Genomic DNA, 22,809 nt, shown 5'->3' on the forward strand with positions numbered 1-22,809 from the left:
AGCCCACCCTTGATTTTGGTTGGTATCAATTTTTCAATATTTACTATGTTATAGGGCCGTGTGGATAGACATCGTGTGTCTGTCTTGTTGTGTTTACTTAATATTCGAATTGATCCTTGTGGAACCTTACTTCCTGGCCAAGAGGCATTCGTCAAATGTCTTCAGATACATTGTACAGGGCATCAGTTGCATTCCAAGTAAGATTTATACCAGATCAGAATTTTTCTTCGCAGAACTCATTATGTTCAATTTTCAGGTCTTGCGACACATGACCACATCTACAGAATTCATGAAAAATCGTCCAAAATTCGTGGTTTTAAATTCGTACATTGGCATCCCAGGTTGAGATCCCAGACCGAAGCCGGATAAGTCCAGACCAAAATGAACGCACGAAGGGGCGTCGTGCGTTCAAATTTACACGGTCTGGAAACACGAATGAAAGTCTGGACACACGAAAGTCTGGACACGAACGCACGATAGTCTGGTGAACGCACAAAAGTCTGGACACCAACGCACGAAAATCTGGACATGAACTCACGAAAAAATTTTGTGCGTTCATAATCAGATTTTCGTGCGTTCACCAGACGGAAAAAAATTACCTCCTGGGGTGCAGTGCATATCCTTGAAAATAAAGAAGCCAGAGGATTCCACATTTCCACAAATCCATATATTTAAATTCTTTTTTAGCAACGTGAGGTAGATGATCATTTTAATGCTAATAGGGAAACAGCCTTTTTTTGCTATCATGGGCAAAATTTAAGGTCTTTACCTACCAGTATTAAGATAAAGTGAACCTCTAAAATCTAAGACTTTTGTTGAACTCATTCAAGACTTCTAAAATCAACTTAAACATATATATATATATATATATATATATATATATATATGCATATACATATATATATATATATATATATATATATATATATATATAACATCACGTCATACAAATAAATAGACTCAAAACAAAGGTGACTGAGTGAGATAGCGCGAGATACGAGCGAGGGGCGAATAACCGCTTTTGTGTCTGGAATGGTCTGGACATATTCGACTATGAATGGACGAAGAACGCACTAATATTTTTGAGTGCACTATGGTTTGGACTATGGTCATGCACTTATCGTCTGGGACTGTCTGGACGTCGGAATTTTTTGTCTGGAACGTTCTGGACATTGGCACTTTCCCTCTGGGGCTGTTTGGACATATCTACTTTGAGTCTGACACCCCAGCCTGGGTTATATACTTTTTTTTATCAGTCAGCATCCTAGGTTTGTCTAAGTAAATTTTCAATATTCCGGGTTCAAGCTCATCTTCAAATGAACTTCCCTTTTATTGGAATCTAATGGGCGTTTTCCATCAATTAAAAACTAGTAACAGTTCGGCTGGCGTAACAAGAGATGAATCTAGCCAAGTACCATATACTATCATAGAGATCAACAAAGCGACTCGGTAATGTGCGATCGCACATAAGGTTCCGACCCCGCTCATCCACAATTTTGGCATGATTGTCTATCAAATGAGGAACATAGAAAAACCCAGAAATGCAAGAACTTTTTTAAAAAAATTGATGTATGAACAAAAAGATAGCCTCCAAAGCAAATAACTCAATGGTGGAGTATACAAGGTACATTAGATTGATGATATGTGCAAATATTAAGAAAGCGAGTCAAGAAGAACAGCAAAATCAAACAACAACAAAAAGAAATAATTACATCAAAAACTTCTTGTCCGTTTTAAAAAACAAAATTTAATAACAAAGTCAAAATAGCGTAAGTTAAAACTGATATTAAACAAAATATTTTTTTATTCAACAGAAAAGATATGAGATTAGTCAATTAAAAGGCTTGGTAACAATTAGACAGTAAAGAACAAAAACAGTAATGTTGAAAAATTCACTTATTTTTTTTTAAAACAATTAATTTCAAAAAAATAAAAACCATTAGAAATCAACGAAAATACCCTATAGCTAAACAATTTCCAATGCTTTTAGAGAACGGATTAAGAACTGCCGGTACTCAACTTTTTCTGCGGTTACAAAGGAACAACAAATAGACAACAAACAAAAAATCAATTAAAACTTGGCAGAAAACGCTTTTGAAACCGTAAAACCATACTATGACCATCAAAAGATGATTGATTGCACTTTCTGCGAGCACCGATAACGTATTATGTGACCTCTCATAAATGAAGCTTGGTAACAAGTAGACAAAAATGAAAAAATGCACAATTAAGAAACACTTTATTTTTTTTTCGAAAAAAATTCTCAAAGACGTGGACGCCATTTATTACAAAGCGGAATAACTATATAGGTTCGTATACTCTTCCAAAGGACACCCCAGAGAATTGAAGTTATCCAGAATATGTCTTACGTCTACAAAAGAACGTCAAACATGACAAATATCAAAAATTAATTTACTATATTTTCCGTGTCGAAGCCAGTAAAGTCAATGTATTCTTTAACAACATTAGATTGTGTGACACCAATCCCTTTTGAAACCTTCTTTTGCAACAATAACGTCCTATTTGGCCTGTAATTAGCGAGACTAGAAAACAAACAGACAATAAAAGGAACAGAATTGGGAAGTTAAAGAGTGTTTTTTTTGGAAAACAATTGTTTTCAGAGTTGTGAAAGCCATCAGCTATCTTTTAATATCAGAATATCGGCTAATATTTAAATGCATGAAAAGCCAAAGAAACCGGCTCAATGAACAGCAAATTTCTTACGACTAAAAAGACAAAGTAAAACCGACAGTTAACGAAAAAATTTTATAAATTCAAATAAGTTCTTCGAGAAAGTAGTGTCGAAGACTTTAAAATCATAATCTATATCTTCAAGTATTTTACGATTATCAATTGTACCTTATTTCGAAAGCAAATAATCTGATATATAACATGATATTGTTACAAAACTAGAAAACGCGAAAAATGGGCAAATAACTAAAAATTTTTGAAAAAATGTGAATTCTAGTCGTATCAAAGCCAGAAAACCATACCTTAAGGCGTAAAACCGCAGTAAGGATTGAATTTGATTTCAATAGAAAGAAGAAGCATTCTCTCATTGCTGACAATAAGCTACAAGTTGACCAAATTAAGAGAAAAATGGAGGCAAAGTTCAATGAGTCATTATTGACTTAAGAATCAAATACTTTTAAAAGTTAAAAGGACCATAAGTTTTCAAGTAATCAACTAAATACAAAGATGTGGAGCTTTTTCGAAAGCCAATTGGACCTATCATTAGTGAGTTTTGGTTTGAAATGTTCTGTTATTTAATTAATGTAGAAAAGACCGAATTTTTTTTATAAAAAAGATCGACTGATTGCAATCCGAATTTTTTTTGGATTATACCAGTTCAAGATTGGTCCGAAACTAGCCCTGCTAGTGCTGTTTGTTCATAAGGAACACTTAATTATTCGAATGTTATAGATATTGATATTTTGTTAGTTAAAAATCAAAAATAGAGGCTGCGTTTTTGATAATCAACGAATAAATTTGGCAAAAAACGGCAAATTTTTAATTACATAGCACTCTCAACGGAATTTGAAGTAATAAAGCCCCCTTTTGAGTCTACAAAGATTATTTTAGTGGTGTTTTGGTCTGTACTTCCTGTAAATTTATTCAAACTGGACTAAAATAAACTTATTTCGTGCTGTTTTCGATGAAAATTTGGTCTAATTTTTGATCGAATTTTTTCTAGAAATCAGATAAACAACTTTATAAAAGTAAAACATCTGTTTAACAAGGCTTTCGAATATTTTTACATGGCTGATTAACTTTTTCACGCCTATCGAAAAATATCATCAACCAAACAACTACTAGTCAAGACATCTTCATTGGAAAATTTCAGCAACTTCGAACCCTGCTATCAACACAAATTATAAATTTTTACATAGTAATATCACTGTTATAATCACTGTTAGTAATATCACTGTAATATCATACATAGTAATAGAGGCTGCGTTTTTGATAATCAACAAATAAATTTGGCAAAAAAAACGGCAAATTTTTAATTACATAGCACTCTCAACGGAATTTGAAGTAATAAAGCCCCCTTTTGAGTGTACAAAGATTATTTTAGTGGTGTTTTGGTCTGTACTTCCTGTAAATTTATTCAAACTGGACTAAAATAAACTTATTTCGTGCTGTTTTCGATGAAAATTTGGTCTAATTTTTGATCGAATTTTTTCTAGAAATCAGATAAACAACTTTATAAAAGTAAAACATCTGTTTAACGAGGCTTTCGAATATTTTTACATGGCTGATTAACTTTTTCACGCCTATCGAAAAATATCATCAACCAAACAACTACTAGTCAAGACATCTTCATTGGAAAATTTCAGCAACTTCGAACCCTGCTATCAACACAAATTATAAATTTTTACATAGTAATATCACTGTTATAATCACTGTTAGTAATATCACTGTAATATCATACATAGTAATAGAGGCTGCGTTTTTGATAATCAACAAATAAATTTGGCAAAAAAACGGCAAATTTTTAATTACATAGCACTCTCAACGGAATTTGAAGTAATAAAGCCCCCTTTTGAGTGTACAAAGATTATTTTAGTGGTGTTTTGGTCTGTACTTCCTGTAAATTTATTCAAACTGGACTAAAATAAACTTATTTCGTGCTGTTTTTGATGACAAAGTCTTAATTTTGAAATATTTAGCCAGCTTTTTTTTACAAAAAATTTAATAAAAAATATTTTTTCGTCTTTACAAAATCAACAACACTTTCTAAATATATAACAAAATTTAGCAAAATTGGCAAAGTTTTGGTCAAAAATTCCGGAAAAAGTGAACAAAATCTCACCGGAATTCAATTTATGCTCTCAAAACTTAAACCTCGACAACTCCCTGTAAAATACGAAAATTAAAAAATCTTCCTAATTCCATATTCTACGCTGGACAAGCTTTCTAATGATACCAGTCTCAATTCTCTACGATGAATATATCGATCGGCCAAAATTGACTGAACAAAAAACCCATTTGAGTATATAGTTCCTTCCCCCTCAAGAGGGGTCGGAACAATTATCGGAGGTCAATAAAATTTTACCCGAGTTGGGGAAAGGGTTGGAAGACAATATGGTTCGTCAAAATTTCATTAATTTATCTTTTATACTTTTAATTTTTCAACAAAATCATGACAATAATTCGATTGGGCTGAATTTCAAGCGTTGATTGTTGTATTAAATATTCGTTGAAGTTTTCTACCTTTTTCAAACGTTTTATGCCTTCACAGCCTGTCAATTTAGCAAAATATCATAAAAAGTTTCTCAGCGGTGAGATATAGTCTGTCTTATGGCAGGAGAAATGCTAAGTTGCTTTATTTCAGTTGAGCTGATTCAAACTCACATTGAAGGCAGCAAAGATGAACCGCTGTACAAATTTATCCAGATTTCTGTCCTTATTTTTGGACTCCTCTTCAGGCAAGAACATATCGTCTCTATTGATGAACCACCGCATTTTAACGTTTACTCTCATTTTGTCTTTTTAGTGTTCATTGCACGCCATATTGATGTCATTGCTCCGACATCCCAATTAGTGGGGGACTATATGCTCAACTCTGCTAGATTGTTGGCTAAAATTTTTAAAATCTATTTTTTATGTAAAAATGTGCCAAAATCAGTCATTTTGGGGGAGATCTTAAGTCAAAAATAGTCTCTTTTGCTGACATATTTTACATTTGTCAACGATTCTTTGATAAAACATCAATAATTCAATTCGAAAAGCGTTTTTTTCAACGATGTGCAGAAATATTTTTTAATTTGCCATGAAGCAACCATTTTCAATAAAAACTGTCCCAAAAATAACCTTTTTTTTGTAAAAAAATACTCCCCTATAATAGTGGCACAATCATTCTGGACAAAACTGAAGAGATCAACTTTTGAATTTTATTGTATTTTAAGCACTCTCAAACTGCAGATTCTTCAGCTAGATTAAGAGCTATATGAGCTGCTTTGATCAAAAAACAACAAAAGGTCCCAAAAAGTGTTCAAATGTTATGTTTGTTCCTCTGTTTTTATTTTATTTTCTTTGCTCCTATTTTTGTTTACCATACTTGATTACTAAAAAGAGAATGCAGACACTTTTAAAGCAGACCAGTAGAGTGTGACAATTTTTATAGAGTGACAATAAAAGTATAAAAAAAGATTTGAGAAAATCGAAATTTGTTTACTATTGGTCTAATTTTTGATCGAATTTTTTCTAAAAATCAGATAAACAACTTTATAAAAATAAAACATCTGTTTAACGAGGCTTTCGAATATTTTTATATGGCTGATTAACTTTTGCACGCCTATCGAAAAACATCAGCAACCAAACAGTTGCTAGTCAATACATCTTCATTGGAAAATGTCAGCAACTTTGAACCCTGCTATCAACACAAATTATGAATTTTTACCACTGTTAACAAATTTTTTGTCAAATTGACTGTTACATTTTATGAGGTTTTTCTTGAGCAGCTCTTCGTTTATTTCCATTTAACAGTTGAATCTGTTTTTTTGGCGTTTTTAGAGACATGACCAATGAATATAAATTGAATTTCTTGCCAATTCATGTGTCACGTGTTTCATTTTTATTCCCTTACTATTAAGATAGCAATCTTCACATACGCCTGTAGTGCTAGAAATGAAAAGATAGTTGTTCCGGCGCATCAACCGCATATTTTAAAGCATTAATTGCCACTACACTTAGCTACCGCCAAACAAATTTACGGGCGCCTAAGCTAAAAAATCTATTGTCATTTAAGCTTTTTCTTTTCTAATTCATAAGCGAGCCTCGATTATCCAGGAGCACTTTTAAACCGCAAAAACTGCTAAATTTCCTTTCTCCTAAATGGAAACTTGCAACTCAAGAAACAGAGCAAGGCAAGTTGAGAGGATCAAGAATGAAGCATAACGTTCCCCCACAAACTTTAATATTAATTGGTTCTGAAGAACAGAAGGGGAAGATATCAGGCACTTACACGTTGATTTTCTAATAAAAAAATTAGAAAATCGTTTTACAATGAACGTGTAGACGGTTTTCCGCCTCCTATTGGCCCAAATTTTCACTGATGATATTGACGAAGGATGCAGGATGAGATTTATTGTTGCTCCAAATCACGATCGCAAACAACAGTCGATCTCTTTTTCTTAAAGTTTAATTTTATGATTCCAAGTACACAACTATTTTTAAATTTGTAATATAACTTGAAAGCTGAGAATTTTTTCTTTTCTTAAACAAGCGAAATCTTTAAGTTTTTTTCCTTTTCAGAGACGTATTGTATAATACCCAATGGAAATAATTTCGTCGTCCCCTCTGCATGGCAGCTCGATTTCTCTGGCAATTAGTAAGCGTGTGTATTGATATTTGTTCTTTTAATAGTTAAGAATTTCACAGCCCCATTATTTAAATTTAGTCTTATAGCACAAACAGGTTTTAGGCATATATCTTTGCCTTCGATTTTTTTAATATCTTTTGTCTATTTAAACCGACATACATAGAGAGATCCCGTATTGTGTGATCTGTAGCAGCCCGGCCTAATTTGATACGCCCGAGAACCCTTAGAGTTACTAACTTTAAAGTTACTACTCAAAGTTAGAGCTATAATTATTTTTGTTTCTCCCTATTTATAATTTTTTAAAACTCTGGTCATCAAAACGTTTTACTTATTTAACCTTTAGTTTTTTTCGAAAGAATCTACACTTTTTGTTTTCTTTTTAATCTGAACTGCTAAGTATTCTTTTTACATTTCGTTTGTCAGCATAATCGTTTGATCAGATTATTTAATAATTAATTCTCAACAATCTTTTTAGGGACATATTTACTTAATCGTTTATTGAATCTGAAATGTTCAGTTGTCTTCTGGATTTTTTTTTGGATTATCGAAGTTGTCTAGAAGTTTTGATGATTGGTATGGGTTGCATGGACAAAATTTTATGGTTTTCTGGGTTTCCCATATTGAGTGGTTTGTCTGGTATTAACTAAGCGTCCGCAAAACGAGTAGGAGCCTTTTTGATGCATATTTTATGTTCATCTATACATGAATTGTCGTCTATGTTGACAGAGTGTGTTGGTTAGTGTTCCGAATAACGAAAGACTTGGACTATGGTTTGAAAATGTTCCTGTCCAAATCGACCATCCTCAGTCTCATGTGGACTATTCTCAATGTGGCTGTGTACACTCACTGGGTCACAATTGTATTCATGTTCTTCACTTGCTTCACTTGGACTGAAGGTTATTCGGGTCTTTCCCATTTCCAAATAATTCATGCACCCCCCCCCCCCCCCCCATTGAATCCATTAGATTAGATAGAGCTTGTCAACACATAAAAAGGATAAATATGTAAGACTTTCCCGCTAAAAATATTTCGTTTCATTGACTTTCAGCACATTTTTTACATAACAATCAGCACCCCAGCTCATTATCGATCCCTTTTCTCTTGAACAATTTCCTCCTCTTCTTGCTTTGCGCCAACTGACTTCGGAAAAAGATTAAGTGTGACCGTTCGGCTTTTTTCGTAGAAAAAAGGCATGTTTAGCTAATTGCAGTAATTACAAATAGTCGACACTTCTTACACAATTTTAGCAACTTTCAACACTTTCCTAACACTTATTGGACTTGAAGAAGTATACTCCAAAAAGACCCAACTTGTAGGAAGAACAAGTACCACATTACGTAGAAAATACTACAAATTCAGAGGTGTCCGCGTTTGCGCACACGGGTGACGATATTTTGTCACCCATTCTCTCGTGGGATAAAAATGGTTAAATTGCAGACAACACAATTTGTGAGCAGGGGTATCGTCACCAATGCTCGCAATTTTGAGCAAGCTCTTTGTATTTTATGCTTCGCTCTCAATTTGGATTATTTTAAAAACAACAAAATCAATCACAGAAATTTGTCAGCTTTGTCCTCAATTTTCACATTTAGATCAAAACGTTTCATCAAATTGCGCAATCGCGGACATCAGTGGCAAATATTCCCATTTTTGAGTAAATTTGCAATGTATTACTTCACTGTCACTGTTGTCCGCCAAAGCCTATAACGCCTAGTCTAAAACGTGGGGAGCGACAATGCTGACATTAGGAAGCCAGTTTGCTTGCTCAAAAAAAAAGGATTGGCGACGTAATGTACTGTAATTATATGCACTGAAAGCGCTAAAATTTGCTGTTTTTGAAAAGTTGAAACTATTTAAGGAGTGAGCTGTAAAAGATACTGATTTTTTATAGCTGCGAAGCTGTAAGCTGAGCGAAGCTAGATTGCGGTGCTCTTGGTTTTTTTTGTTTCGTCGTCTGACGCTCTTTTTTCGTTTTACATTTGTTCACGCAGCAAAGCAGAAAATGTCAACTTTTCTGACTGACTTCGTCCTCTCACTAACGGCATTTGCGCGCGTGACGTCATTTCTCACTCGCTTTACCAAAAGTTTTTAGGTTAATTGCGTGATTAGATTTTGATCATACGTGACTTGCCTCACTCAATAAAATGACTTTTGCACTTTAAAACTTAAGTTTAATTTGAATTTGTTTAAGGTCAAAGGAACTCTTTTGTGCAGTAAAGGTCCCTAATAACAGGCTTCTGCGGAATGAATTTTAACAAGCTTTTTAAATTTATCGCTGAATGTTTTTTACCTAGTTTTTTTGAGCGGCGTCAATTTTTTTTTCAGTTTAGATCTGTATCTGTTTCTATTTCTATTATATGGCACGCAGGTCTATTCTTTCGCAGCTATACCGGCAATCTGCCGGCTATGTTTATGAAGAAATTCGCGGAATTTTTGAAAGGAATATGCTATAATTTAGGTTTTTTTTCTAAATGCGTGTAAAAAGATATCCAAGAAATGCTCTGCATGTGCTGAATTTTGAAGTGTTGAATTTATGCAAAAAATGTGCTGAATTAAGTGCTGAAATGCATTGAAAGTTTTTTTGTTCAGAACATTCAGCTCCTAAAATTACACTATCAGCTTATTAAGCATATTTTTTACCTAATTAAACACGTTCGATGGATTTCTTACAAAATTTTTTCGTCTCACCCGCTTACTCCGACCTGTCCTATCATATAGAGTTATTGATCAGGTCAAATAGAAAAAGATCTTGCACATTTATTTAAGATCTTGCGATTATAATTGAAAGGAACCTTCTTGTAAGATATAATAAGAAAACCACAAAAAGTTGCGTAAGACAAGGCTCGTAAATAAGTCATAAAAGGCTGATGTGTAATAAGAGGGCATAAGGCAATGGAAAACTTAAAAGATATAATATTGATCTTCTGAAAATCTTCTAAGTAGTGTATTAGAGTAGAGCGAAGCAAATCATTGTCTCGTGTTTTTGATGATTAGATTTCATGGATAAAAAATTAATAATAAACTCTTGAGTGATTTGTATTTAATATTTGTTGCAAGTATATTTAACCTTTGCTTATTATTATTTTTTTGTTTCATAAATAAACTGATAAGTTTAACTTATCCCCGTTTTTCAGTGTGCATGAAAGAGAGCATGATCGGACAGCAGACTATCTACTACACCAAGTTGGTCCAAAATGGCAAAGAGGTCCCAGGTATGTTCTTCACAAACTCATACTCACATCAGCCCACTCTACTTTCAACATTAGTGTCAACTCACGCTCTTAGTTGTGTAACCTCTTCCTTTGAATTCATGTTAATGGTATTGTATATACGATGAAGATCATAGACTGGAGTGTTTAATAAAGAAATAGGCAGTACTATTTTAACTTATTCCAGACTTTTGCCGTTTGCGCCATTTATTGATTGAACTTTTTAATTGCTCTCAAATGAAGTTTGTAGCAATTATATTAGTCCTGTTGGTCTTTTTTATGCGATTTTTCGCTTGACCGCATTTTCGTCTGACCCATTTGACTTCTCGTACTTAAAAGGGTATAAACAGGTAGTGCCCAGCTACCTGTTTCATTAGAGGTCCAAGGCCGCGTTTAGTAGTCCTTCAAGTGCTTATGGTGAAGCTACTGGGAAGGCCGTAGTTTAAAGTTAAAAGGTCATTTTCTGTTGGACAAGTCTAAAACTGAGGCTGGTTAAAGTTGATGAAGTTCGTTTGCAAGACATAAGTACTATTGTTCAATCGTTCAGGCTGTAAGGTCCATGTGCAGCCAAAAATCCCCCTCCCACCTTTGCCCCCCCCCACTGTTGCACCCCCCCCCACTGCGCTCACCTCACGCCCCATCAATTAAGCTAAAGCTAGCTTCTCTAAACCGTTGCTAGCTACTGACGAAGCCAACCGCTCGCCAGTCGTTTGAGAGCAACTCGCCCGACGTTAATCGGTTATGTTCTGAATTTCTGTCATACTGATTGCAACTCTTGCAATTGAAGTGGTTTGTTCATCCCACTTGCTTCACTTGCGACCCGCACTGGTAGAGTAGCTGTAAAATATAGGGGTGCATGGACCAGTCTAAAATTGAGGCTGGTTAAAGTTGATGAAAGTCTTTGAAAAGACATAAGTACTTTTTATGACCGTTTTATGAGCTATATGTTTTGTGCATGGAAATTAATACGCTCAGCTTAACTCCCGCCAACAAGTTTCGATTTATATGCGATTCGAACTTCCGCGTTGGAACTTGTAACATTTAATTTGCGTACCAAACTAAACTAAATGGGCTTTGTGTTAATTGCCTACAAACTAGCTCATATATAAATAGTGTGTATACTACTATAGTAATTACCAGCTGTAAGCTACAAAGTATGACATTGCTGCTCAGACTTAATTGTGGGGTATGAGTAATTTTCAGACTGTACTGGATAAGTTTAGCCTGGGTTAACACCATGACCTCAATATAATCATAACGAAGAAGAACTGCACATAAAGAAACTTAAAATTTTCTAGAAATGTGATTTTTCAGAACTGAATCAAATTTTTACACTTGAAATGCGCTGGTTCAGCGCTGAAATGCTCTGAGGCTCAAGTCCGGGAAACTATACTATACAATTTAGTTCAAGAGTCTATTAAGATTCTTGTAAGATAGACGCGCAGTTTGGACTTTGAAAGTGTCACCATCCATTCCGTTTTTGTCCAGATGCAAGACTGAAAATCTACCAAAGTATGCTGCACTACATAATGGTACTGACTACGACTGTCGGTTATGGAGACCTCTATGCCACCAACTACATAGAAATGTCACTCACTATTCTGATTGCAATTGGAAGCAAAATATTCTACAGGTTCGGTTCTTTTTTGAAACAAGTGAATTAAAACTATAATCAAATGGTTAAACATATTATAACAAAAACAGCACAGAAAAGATTTCACATCACTGTACGACCTGCTACGATCACACATTTAAATCGAATTTTATGTTTTGTTGAGTATGTACAGATGTACCCACATACTAAATCGACCTAAAATGTGCCGAAACAGAAAAACAATTCAAGATCGCCTAAAAAATTTCTAAATCCCACTTGCGTAAAATTTTCAAAGAGCTAAAATTTTTAAGTTTTTGTTTGTATTTGGGTCTCCGCCTGGGCGGCTGTTCTTCTCGTAGATATGACTTGAGCGATAAGTTTGCTATTTTTTCTTCAGTTTTTAATAACCGCTGTCAGCCGAAGGCTATTATTTAAGCGTTATCCTTCTTCTTATAACTCGAAGAGGAGTATTAGAGATCTGTCTTTTTAATTGCTCTCAAACGAAGTTTGTAGCAATTAAATTAGTCCTGTCGGTCTTTTTTTATGCGATTTTTCGCTTGACCGATTTTTTGTCTGACGGTTTTGACCTTTCGTCCTCAAAAACGGGATAAACAGTTAGCGCCCAGCGGGCATTAAGTACTCTTAGTGCTTTTCAGCTCTGTTTCAGCCCAAAACGTTTTGGAGACTTATACGTATGGTGTGAAGAGCGGTTCTTAGAGGTTGAAGACCCCCCCCCCCCCCCCCCCCAACTGTTGACCCCCCCCCCCCAACCCCCACAGTGCGGTTGCCCCCCCCCCACCTGACTGCTGCAACCTCCAACAGAACCCCGGCGCACCCCCCCCCCCGTGGCTACTGACGAACAACCGCTCGCTAAAAACCGCTCGCAAATTTATACTAATTTTCACAACTTTCTTCATGCTTTTTGAAAATTTTGTCATTTTTGAGTTTTATTAGCCCTAGATGTCAAGGAACCCACTCTATGGTTTGATAATTGGTTTACTGCATAGTTTCTAGTGGCAATAGAATGGTTTCGATATTTCAACATTACGAAGTTTTGCATTTTTTTGACAAAACTTTCAAATTTTTTCAAGGTTTTTGAAAATGTTTGTCCTTTTTTAATTGCTCTCAACGGAAGTTTGTAGCAATTATATTAGTCCTGTCGGTCTTTTTTTTATGCGATTTTTCGCTTGACCACAATTTTTCGTCTGACGCTATTGACTTTTCGTCCTCAAAAACGGGATAAACAGGTACCGCCCAGCGGGCGTTATGTGCTCTTGGAGCCTTTCAGGTCTCTTTCAGCTCAAACTGTCTTGGAGACTTATACTTATACTTATGGTGTGAGGGGCGGTTCTTAGAGGTTGACACCCCCCCTTTGTTGACCCCCACCCCCACTATTGGCTCCACCCCCCCCCCCCCCCCACCGCGCTTTGCCGCAGTGCTGCCCCCATCAGCCCTCGGTGCACCCCCCCCCCCGTGGTTAGCTACTGACCAAGCCAACCGCTCGCCGGTCGTTTGAGAGCAATTCGCCCGACGTTAGTCGGTTATGTTTTATTTTTATCGGGCCTCAAGAGACAAGGAGCCTCCTCTAGGGTTTAATAATAGGTTACTGTATAGTTTCTAGGCGTAATGGAATTTTTTTCAAGATTTAAACATCACGAAATTTAGCATTTTTTTTGACAAAAATAGCATTTTTTAATTTTTTTTCACATTTAATGTCATTATTCAAAATTTATTAGCCTCAGGAATTTGAATGGAATAGTGGTAATCGAATAGTGGTAATGGAATAGTTTTCAACATTTTAACATCACCAATTTTAGCAATTGTTTGATAAAACTTGATTTTTTTTCAGATTTTTCAAAATTTATTGTCATTATCTAAGTTTTTCTAGCCCGAGGAATCAGGAAAACTCCTTCAGGCATTGATGATAAGTTACTGAAAATTTTTTTTTGGCCATTGAATAGTTTTCATTTTTTTATTATCATAAGTTTTATCAAGTTTTTCATAAAATTTTTTGAAATTTTTTTGACAATTTTTGTCATTTTATAGGTTTATCGAAACTCAAGTCGACTGATAGTCTCTTGAGACAATGGAATTGTGTTCTGAAGATATTATTATTATCACGAATATTAGCAAGATTTTGTTAAAATTTTCTATTGTTTTTTAAAATTTTGAATATTTTTGTCCTTTTCTGAGTTAAACGATCATTAATGGCCAACGAAGCTTTTTAAGTCTTGCAGATGGGTTACATGACAAAAATTGAGAGACAAAAATTGTTTTTGAACATTTTTTACTGCGAAAAGTGGAAATTTTTCTGTTGAATTTTTCACTTTCAGTTTTTTCTTTATGATTTAGTTACTAACAAGTCTAGAAAACTTGAACTTGTAGAGTCAAATCTTAGCATGTAGCTCTCTCTCTCTCTCTCTCTCTCTCTCTCTCTCTCTGTGTGTGTATGTGGTGTGTGTGTGTGTGTTGTCTGGCGTTTCTTTCCTTCTCTTTTTCGCTCACGTTTAATTTCCCACTCTCTCTCTCTCTCTCTCTCTCTCTCTCTCTCCTTAACTCTTTTTTTGATGCCGCTCTTCAGCGGCTGTTATGTGGCGTGATGTCATCGTCTATTACCCTAATTTCAGGCCCCTTCAATCAAACTAAAGCTAACCTCACTAAACAGTGGCTAGGTATTGACGAAGCCAACCGCTCGCTGGTCGTTTGAGAGCAATTTGTCCGACGTTAGTCGGATATGTTTATTTGAGTAAATTTTGAAGCAGGAAATGAATCGAGGGGAAACTTTGGAATTTCTTGTTTGATTTTTGTTTTCGTTTAATTTTGAAGCATGTTCAGATTGTGTTTCATTTTTTTAATGAATGCGATAATGATTTTTGTGCTTTTTTCAGGTTTTTCAGCTAGTTTGCAAATTTTTATGCTACTTTAGCTATTTTTTGGTCATTGTTTTGTTTTTATCACATTCAACGGGTAAAGAAACGACACTTATTGCTCCAGGTTTTTTGGTTTCCAAATGATTACAGTTTTTGTGGTATAAAACAATGTTTTTGTTGTGAAAATATCAAAAAATTGTCAATTTTTGCTACCTTACCTTTTTTGTCATTTTTTTTTTGCATTTTTTCCAGTTTTTCAACAAAAATAGAGAGCTTTGTAAGTCTGACATGGGATGCTTTTTGGTTTTGAGCAATTTATACGTTTCAATTGGATTAAAAAGTTTTTGTTGGTAGGTGTACGTGTATTACGTAAAGACCTAGTTGATATTTTTTTAATTTCATGGTTCATTTCTGGGCTAGTTTTTTAAAAAGTTTTTGACTTGAATTATTTCGTTTTTATTAATTGTTTTAATTGGTAGCAATTAATTTTAAAAACAATTTACCGACAGTGAGGACTCTTCTCGTTCTTTTCGGAATTTTTCTTCTATTTTTTTTTGCAAAACATGCTGTTATGCTTTATCTTTTCTAACTGTTGCTTTATTTTATGCTTTATCATATGTTGCTGTGTTTTTGCCTTAATAGAACAAAAAGTAAAGGAACGTTTCGTCTCTGGACTTCACCGAACAAACTATAAGTTTGCTTAAAATTTGCATGTGCATTACAAAAAGAATTCTTCGTTGGCTTCATGAAATTTGACGTATATGAATAAATGTTGGAATAGAATTTTCTTTGTTTTGGAGCATCTTCTATAATTGTTTGACAACATTTTAATGTGGGAATTTTTGCAACCGATTGAAAATTTCTTTTGTTTAAGTGCATCTCGTTTTGCCTTTAGGAGGACGATTGGTAGACCTTTCGTAGGAATTAAGGAATCGTGCTATCTTAGCGCGACCGTAGTGATCTCTGACCTGACGATGCCAAACCCAATATGTCTCTGAACAGTCTTTCGTGCCGCCCATTTTTCTGCGGTACCGAATTACAGAGGGAGAATAGGCCTTTAGATTTTTTGTAATATTTATACTTGAGATACTTGGGAAAACATCTATCTTAATACTTGGGAAAAAACAGTGTGGATTTTAATTACGTCAAATTTTTGTTGCAATTTAAAAGCGAAGTGTTTGGGATGGATAACTTTAAGGTGGTTCGCAGTCTTTGAGTGCACAATTTGCTCAATATTGCTCATTGCTCATAAAAAGGTATTTACTTTTTTTGACTCCCCCTCTCATTGGTACCATTTTTTTCACATCACAGGAGCGCTTAAGCTGGGACTAGGACACGCGAAAATATTTGGGCTTGGCACATCTTTGGACCTCGACTATTTAACTGAAGTCAAAATCAATTCTTTCCACAGTAGGGGCCTCAACTGCGGTTTCCCAACGAAATAGCGATCTTTCTGTTGATATGCGAATTTTTTAACAATATGCCTGACAATGGTTAAAACGCCCAATTTATCCTTAACATAATCAAGTCAGATGACAATATTTGAGCCCGGGTCGAATGTCCTCCCTAAAATCCTCCCATTTCGATGTAAGAGTGGGGGGGTAATTTGTCTAGGGGGGGTAAATTGATGTAAGAGTGTGGGGGTAATTTGTTCAGAGGGGGTAAAATGATGTAAGAGTTGGGCTGCAATGAGAGGACTTTTGAGGAATTACCCCACTGACTGAAATTGCCATGTAAGAGTGGGCTGCAATGAGCTGCAATGGGAGGACTTTTCAGGAATTACCCCCCCCCCCTGACTGAAATTGCCATGTAAGAGTGGGCTTCAATGGGCTTCAATGGGAGGACTTTTCAGAAATTACCCCCCTCACTGAAATTGCCATGTAAGAGTGGGCTGCAATGGGCTGCAATGGGACGTTGAATCTTCAAAACTCATTTTGGATCTTTTCCGTTTGTGCCCCCCCCCCCCCCCAGTACGTTATGCTCCCCCCAGTGACAGAGCACGTGTCATTACATAGTAAATCATTATGTAAAAATATTGTACGTGCGTCTGGGGGTTGCAAATAATATGCACCCACTAAACTGGGGGGGGGGGGGCACAAACGGAAAAGATCCCTCATTTTAGACGCATCATTCAAATACGTATAAAATCTGTTTTAAGCTAACTTCCCGGGTCGAATGTCCTCCCTAAAATGCTCGCATTTTGATGTAAGAGGGGGGGGGGGGGGTAATTTGTCTATGGGGGGTAAATAGATGTAAGAGTGTGGGGGTAAATTGTCCAGAGGGGGTAAAATGAGGTAAGAGTTGGGCTGCCAAGGGGGTAAAATGATGTAAGAGTTGGGCTGCAGAGGGGGGGGGGTAAAATGATGTTAGAGTTGGGCTGCCAAGGGGGGTAAATTGATGTAAGAGTGGAGCTGCAATGGGAGGATTTTTTAGGAAAATGCAGCTCAAAACTTTTACATCTTTTTGAGCTGCATTGAGCTTCCAAGGGGGGTAAAATGGTGTAAGAGTGTGAGGGTAAAAAACAAATTAACCCCCCAATCATAGAGCTTTTTTGGTCTTCCAAGGGGGGTAAAATGGTGTAAGAGTGAGGGGGTAAAAGACAAATTACCCCCGAACTCTTACATCGTTTTACCCCCCTTGGCAGACCAAAAAAGATGTAAGAGTGTGGGGTTAATTTGTCTTTTACCCCCTCTTTCTTACACCATTTTACCATTTTACCCCCCTTGGAAGCCCAATGCAGCCCAAAAAAAGGCTTTTTGCAGCCCAAAAAGTAATAGTTTTGAGCTGCATTTTCCTAAAAATCCTCCCATTGCAGCCCCACTCTTACATCATTTTGGGCGGAAAAATTCAACCCGGGAGAGTGTTGTTATGTAGTAACGTGATGGGAGACATGTCGGCTTTGTTCACGTTCAACATCAACAGCAAGAGCAGTTTCATGCAGATGACAAAGAGACTGCAGGAGGAGATGCAGCACTTGCCATTCTCAGAGAGACTCACGGACGAAGATGTCGCAGAGGGAAAAACTACAAAGGTATGCAACACATGAAATCTGATTTTGTAGCTGCACTGAAAACATTATGCAATTTACTGACCCAATTACATTAGTCCTGTTGGTCTTTTTTTATGCAATTTTTCGTATAAACAGTTTGTTGTGTTTCGATTTTTTTTTTGTGATTTTTGTATTGAGACACTGGATAAACTGGTAAAACTTGAGGGCATTGAATTGATCAGTTAACCAATAAAACACTCCGGTATCTATTAAACTGAGTATTCTAGACTTTTTTGCGCTGGAAGCTAAGACAACTTAATATTTCACAGCTTTTACATCTTCAACGGCCCATTCTGGGTTCCTTCACTTCTTTTTATTGCTGCAAAGCTATAAGCTGAACATAGCTATATTACGGTATTCCTGTTATTTTTGCAATTAAAAGAATTTGAATTGTTTTTCGGCGCTATCTTTATTTACGTCTCGAAGAGGAGTATCGGTTTTCTTGAGTTTTCATTATCAGAAATTCTGTGTTCTGAACTAATTTTTGCTGAGCGGAAGAAATTATTTGTTCATGCGCTGCATTGAGTTAACGAGTGGAGTGTTTGATTTGACATTTTTTATTATAAAATGGGGCACACAGTTAACTGTTTTTAGCCGTTTTTTCGTCAACGATTTGGCTCGTTTTTTGCTTGTTGGTAGATTTAATAAAGTTTTTTTGATAAAAGCTGTATTAATATATAACGCTCCATAATTGGTACGACAGTGCTTTTGAGTGGCCAGTACTGTACTTTGAGGGTAAAATGGCCCTCTGTTTCCCATTTCAATTGTTTAATTTTTTTGGCTTTTTTCAATAGTTTGTGTAACTTTTTGTTCTTTGAACAAATGTTTTTGTAATTAGTCAAAGTTGGTGCGTATGACATTGTAATGGAATGAATACATGTGGTATTTTGCTAGATCTAAAATAGTTGCTACAACAATGGTGGGATCATTCCAATAAATGGATTTCGGCCGTGTCATCAAGACTGCTAAAGTCTCTTCAAAAATCATACAGCGATGGAACTCAAATTTGGATATTTTTCTTAGCGCATGCTCTGCAGCTCGAGAATTTGTTATTTTATTACTGCGTCTTTTAGATTCGCATTTTTTACCACAAACTGCATTATTCATCAGATTATAAAAATTCTCCTCAAATTTGTTGGACTCAACTTGGCGCTTTTCACTGTTTAGTGTAATGTATGGAGACAGCCAGTTTTCTTGTCGAAATTGAAGCACTCTGTGAACTTTTTTGATTACCAAGCCAAGTTGGACATAGATTTTCAGCAGTTTGTAGTGCACCACAAATTTCTCTTTATCAAAGAACGCTTGCAAGAGGATCTTTAATTTGGAACAGGGGAAATAGTGCTGTTCTTTCAATTCGATCTGTTAATCACCCAACCACTCTTCTTCAGCCACGTCTTTTGTGGGCGCCTACGGAAAATCTCGGTGCTCATGAAGAAGTCTTGGCGGGCAAGAGAGGTTGACCACTACAAAGTATCCAATGCTAGCGTCTTCGGCGGTGTCCAAAATATCTTGAATCGGAATCTCGGCGTTGAACGCAAAGTTGGCGATGCGTAGTTTCTCTAATTGCATTACGCCACCATGAAGGTTATTAGCGTCGACACAGAAACCAAAACGTGATTCCTCAGTGGTATCGTGGTTGGGAATGTGGAAGTTGTTTGCAGTGAAGCGCTTACTTTCAAAGATGTGACGCCACCGCGAATTGCGGTTTCAATCTTGTCCAAGTGTTCACTCTCAGTTAACAACTTGACCTTGGCTTTGCAGATTCTAAGGGATGCTTCCTGAGCTAAAATGGATAGAGTGAAGAAGTGCATACGGTCCAGTTCATACGTATCGAAATTCAACTGTCGATAAAATTCGCAAACACATGCGATTATTGCACAGTCGAGCTTCAAGTATGAGTCATGATGGTCCTGCAGTGTTCCGCATTCCAGAATATCCCACATCCTGCGTGCATGTTCGCATGTTGTAAATTAGACTCCGTTGCCTTCACTGCCCCCGTCCAGATTGTTACCCCACTTGGTCAATGGTGGGAGACTGGTGTCTCTGAATTTTCACCGACCAGTGAAATAAGAGTAAGAGTAGTAGCATTTCTGTTTAAATAGCTGAAGGTTATCATCAGAAGGTGTAGAGAATATTGCCTTCATTATTTTTAAGCGGTCATCGGGCAAAATTTTTAAAAAAATTTCTAAAGAATTGTTCATCATCTTGAAGGAGTCTATGAACCGAAGATATTTGTACACTTTCACCGTTTTTCCCTTTTCCGTTACGAAAGTGTCAATAAGCACACCAAACATCATTGATATGTATTTTTCATCTTTGGATTGTATGACGCTGATGTTTTTTGTTGGTTCACAGTTGTTCAGTGCCAAGCAACTGTGTTGTAAGTCAACATTTTGAATAATATGACCTACAGCAGGATTGAAATTGATTGAAATTTTGTCTCGAGTGATTGCATTTCAAATCTGCCCATCCCCAGAATTTACTACTATAGTGGCAATGGTCCAAGACAATTGTGTTCTCTGGATCTTCCGCTTCAGCAAAATGGGTGATGAGGGCCGAACTATAACATCTTTGTCACATTGACTTCTTCAACAATCTCAGCACTGGAAACCACCTGCGCCCAGAGAACACCAGGATTGTGTCCGATCAACACAGGCTACAGACAGTTACTGCAAACAAAATTTGTCTGTCATCTTTTGACAAAAAGCGTTGTTTACTACTCGATGGCATAAGAACCCTCCCATTTGCCCATAATTAAATTGACAATTATGCTATCGATGAAATTGATTGGAACAACAACGGTGTGGAATAGGATTATGACGATTTTAGCTACTTAGTTTTGAGCTCGAGCCCAGAGTAGGATAACAGCTTTGTTGTACCACAATCCTCTCCCAATACCACCTCCCAAAGCTCCAACAAGTGACAACCACCAGAGCCCGGTTTTGTTGCCGCTCAGTATATAAAAGATTTGGATATTGAAAGTAGCGATATCGTTGACTTCGTTGCCAGTTTCGAAAAAAACTCTTCGCCTTTTAATCCGTTCATTAATATTGAGGCAGAAGAAGCAAGTGAAAGCGAGACAGAGGGCACACTGTTTAAAACTGCAGGACGACATTAGAATGCATAATTAATTTTAATTGCCCAGAGAGAGACACGCAAAACTGAACCAGTATTGATTTTGCATACAGTGTTTTGAAATCAAAAGAAAGCGGAGAGACAGAAAGCAAAGTTAAAGGGAAGCACAGGTGACAAGACTCAAAAAGGAAATGGAAAGATTGAATAGGAAAGTGAAATAAGAAGCGGCGGAAGGATTTTATCCAGCCTATCCTATTCCCACTACCTATTAACTATTAACCGCCACTACCTATTATCCTATGATTAAGAGTCGAATGATAACCGACCTTTTTAAATTATGTATTATGTACCACTGATATTCAACAAAAGTTTTTTCAAACAAGTTTTACAAAATCAATGGCGTTTCCGTAAAACTAATTGGATGTGTTCATAAATCTTCAATACTAACTTTGTTCTCAATCTGTTGTTTTTAGAGGTAGATAGCTAAATATTTTTTTGAGTAACCATTTTTTTTAAAATCATTTGTTTTTTTCTACCTTCATTTTTCATTTCTTTTCTTTTAGTAAGAACGAGGATGGCTGCTGATTTTTTTTAGCAATTTGTACGACATTGTAATGTATAGCTCCAATATTTCTCTAGCAATTACTTTGACAAATTTATTGCCATGAATCCTAAGTTTTAAAGTTTTGTTTACATTATTCTGGTTTTTCAATTCTTCAAAAGTTTCCCCATTGTAACTTTTTCTGCAATTTTAAAGTTTGTTGTATTCCGTCGAATGATAACCGACCTTTTTAAATTATGTATTATGTACCACTGATATTCAACAAAAGTTTTTTCAAACAAGTTTTACAAAATCAATGGCGTTTCCGTAAAACTAATTGGATGTGTTCATAAATCTTCAATACTAACTTTGTTCTCAATCTGTTGTTTTTAGAGGTAGATAGCTAAATATTTTTTTGAGTAACCATTTTTTTAAAATCATTTGTTTTTTTCTACCTTCATTTTTCATTTCTTTTCTTTTAGTAAGAACGAGGATGGCTGCTGATTTTTTTTAAGCAATTTGTATGACATTATAATGTATAGCTCCAATATTTCTCTAGCAAATACTTTGACAAATTTATTGCCACGAATCCTAAGTTTTAAAGTTTTGTTTACATTATTCTGGTTTTTCAATTCTTCAAAAGTTTCCCCATTGTAACTTTTTCTGCAATTTTAGAGTTTGTTGTATTCCGTATTTCATAGAGCAATTTTGTGTTTATAGGATAAAATTTAAAAGTTTTATTTACGTGATCTTTACTGTTGATAGTACTGATAATAATTGGTACGACAGTGCCTTTGAGTGGCCTGTACTGTATTTGGAGGGTAAAATGGCCCTCCGTTTCCCATTTCAATTGTTTATTTTTTTGTCTTTTTTCAATCATTTGTATAACTTTTTGTTCTTTGAACAAATGTTTTTGTAATTAGTGTATATGGTAACGGCTTTTCAGCAACCACGCGTTGTTTTTTTCAATTTTGAACAAGAATTAGAATTGTTTTTCAGTGTTATGATAAGCTTATGTAAAAACAATTTTGAGGGGTTTTTGTACAAATTTTCTTACATTTTTCCCGTCGAATTCTTTTCGATTTATTGCCACGAATCCTAAGTTTTAAAGTTTTGTTTACATTATTCTGGTTTTTCAATTCTTCAA

The 22,809-nt window shown here is 35.7% G+C and overlaps 1 protein-coding gene across 1 annotated transcript in view; it reads left to right on the plus strand.

Annotated features, from left to right (window-relative positions):
- Window positions 1–22,809, plus strand: part of LOC142335161 (uncharacterized) — an 85,776-nt gene that overhangs the window by 48,044 nt on the left and 14,923 nt on the right. Inside the window, exons 6-11 of the mRNA XM_075383527.1 lie at window positions 55–197; window positions 5,336–5,429; window positions 8,051–8,220; window positions 10,459–10,536; window positions 12,022–12,166; window positions 17,872–18,028. Coding sequence (XP_075239642.1) covers window positions 55–197; window positions 5,336–5,429; window positions 8,051–8,220; window positions 10,459–10,536; window positions 12,022–12,166; window positions 17,872–18,028 — 787 coding nt within the window. The remainder of the gene's footprint in view (window positions 1–54; window positions 198–5,335; window positions 5,430–8,050; window positions 8,221–10,458; window positions 10,537–12,021; window positions 12,167–17,871; window positions 18,029–22,809) is intronic.

This window comes from Convolutriloba macropyga, chromosome 2 (genome assembly GCF_964194025.1).
Source record: "Convolutriloba macropyga chromosome 2, txConMacr16.3, whole genome shotgun sequence".
Lineage (NCBI taxonomy): Eukaryota > Metazoa > Xenacoelomorpha > Acoela > Convolutidae > Convolutriloba > Convolutriloba macropyga.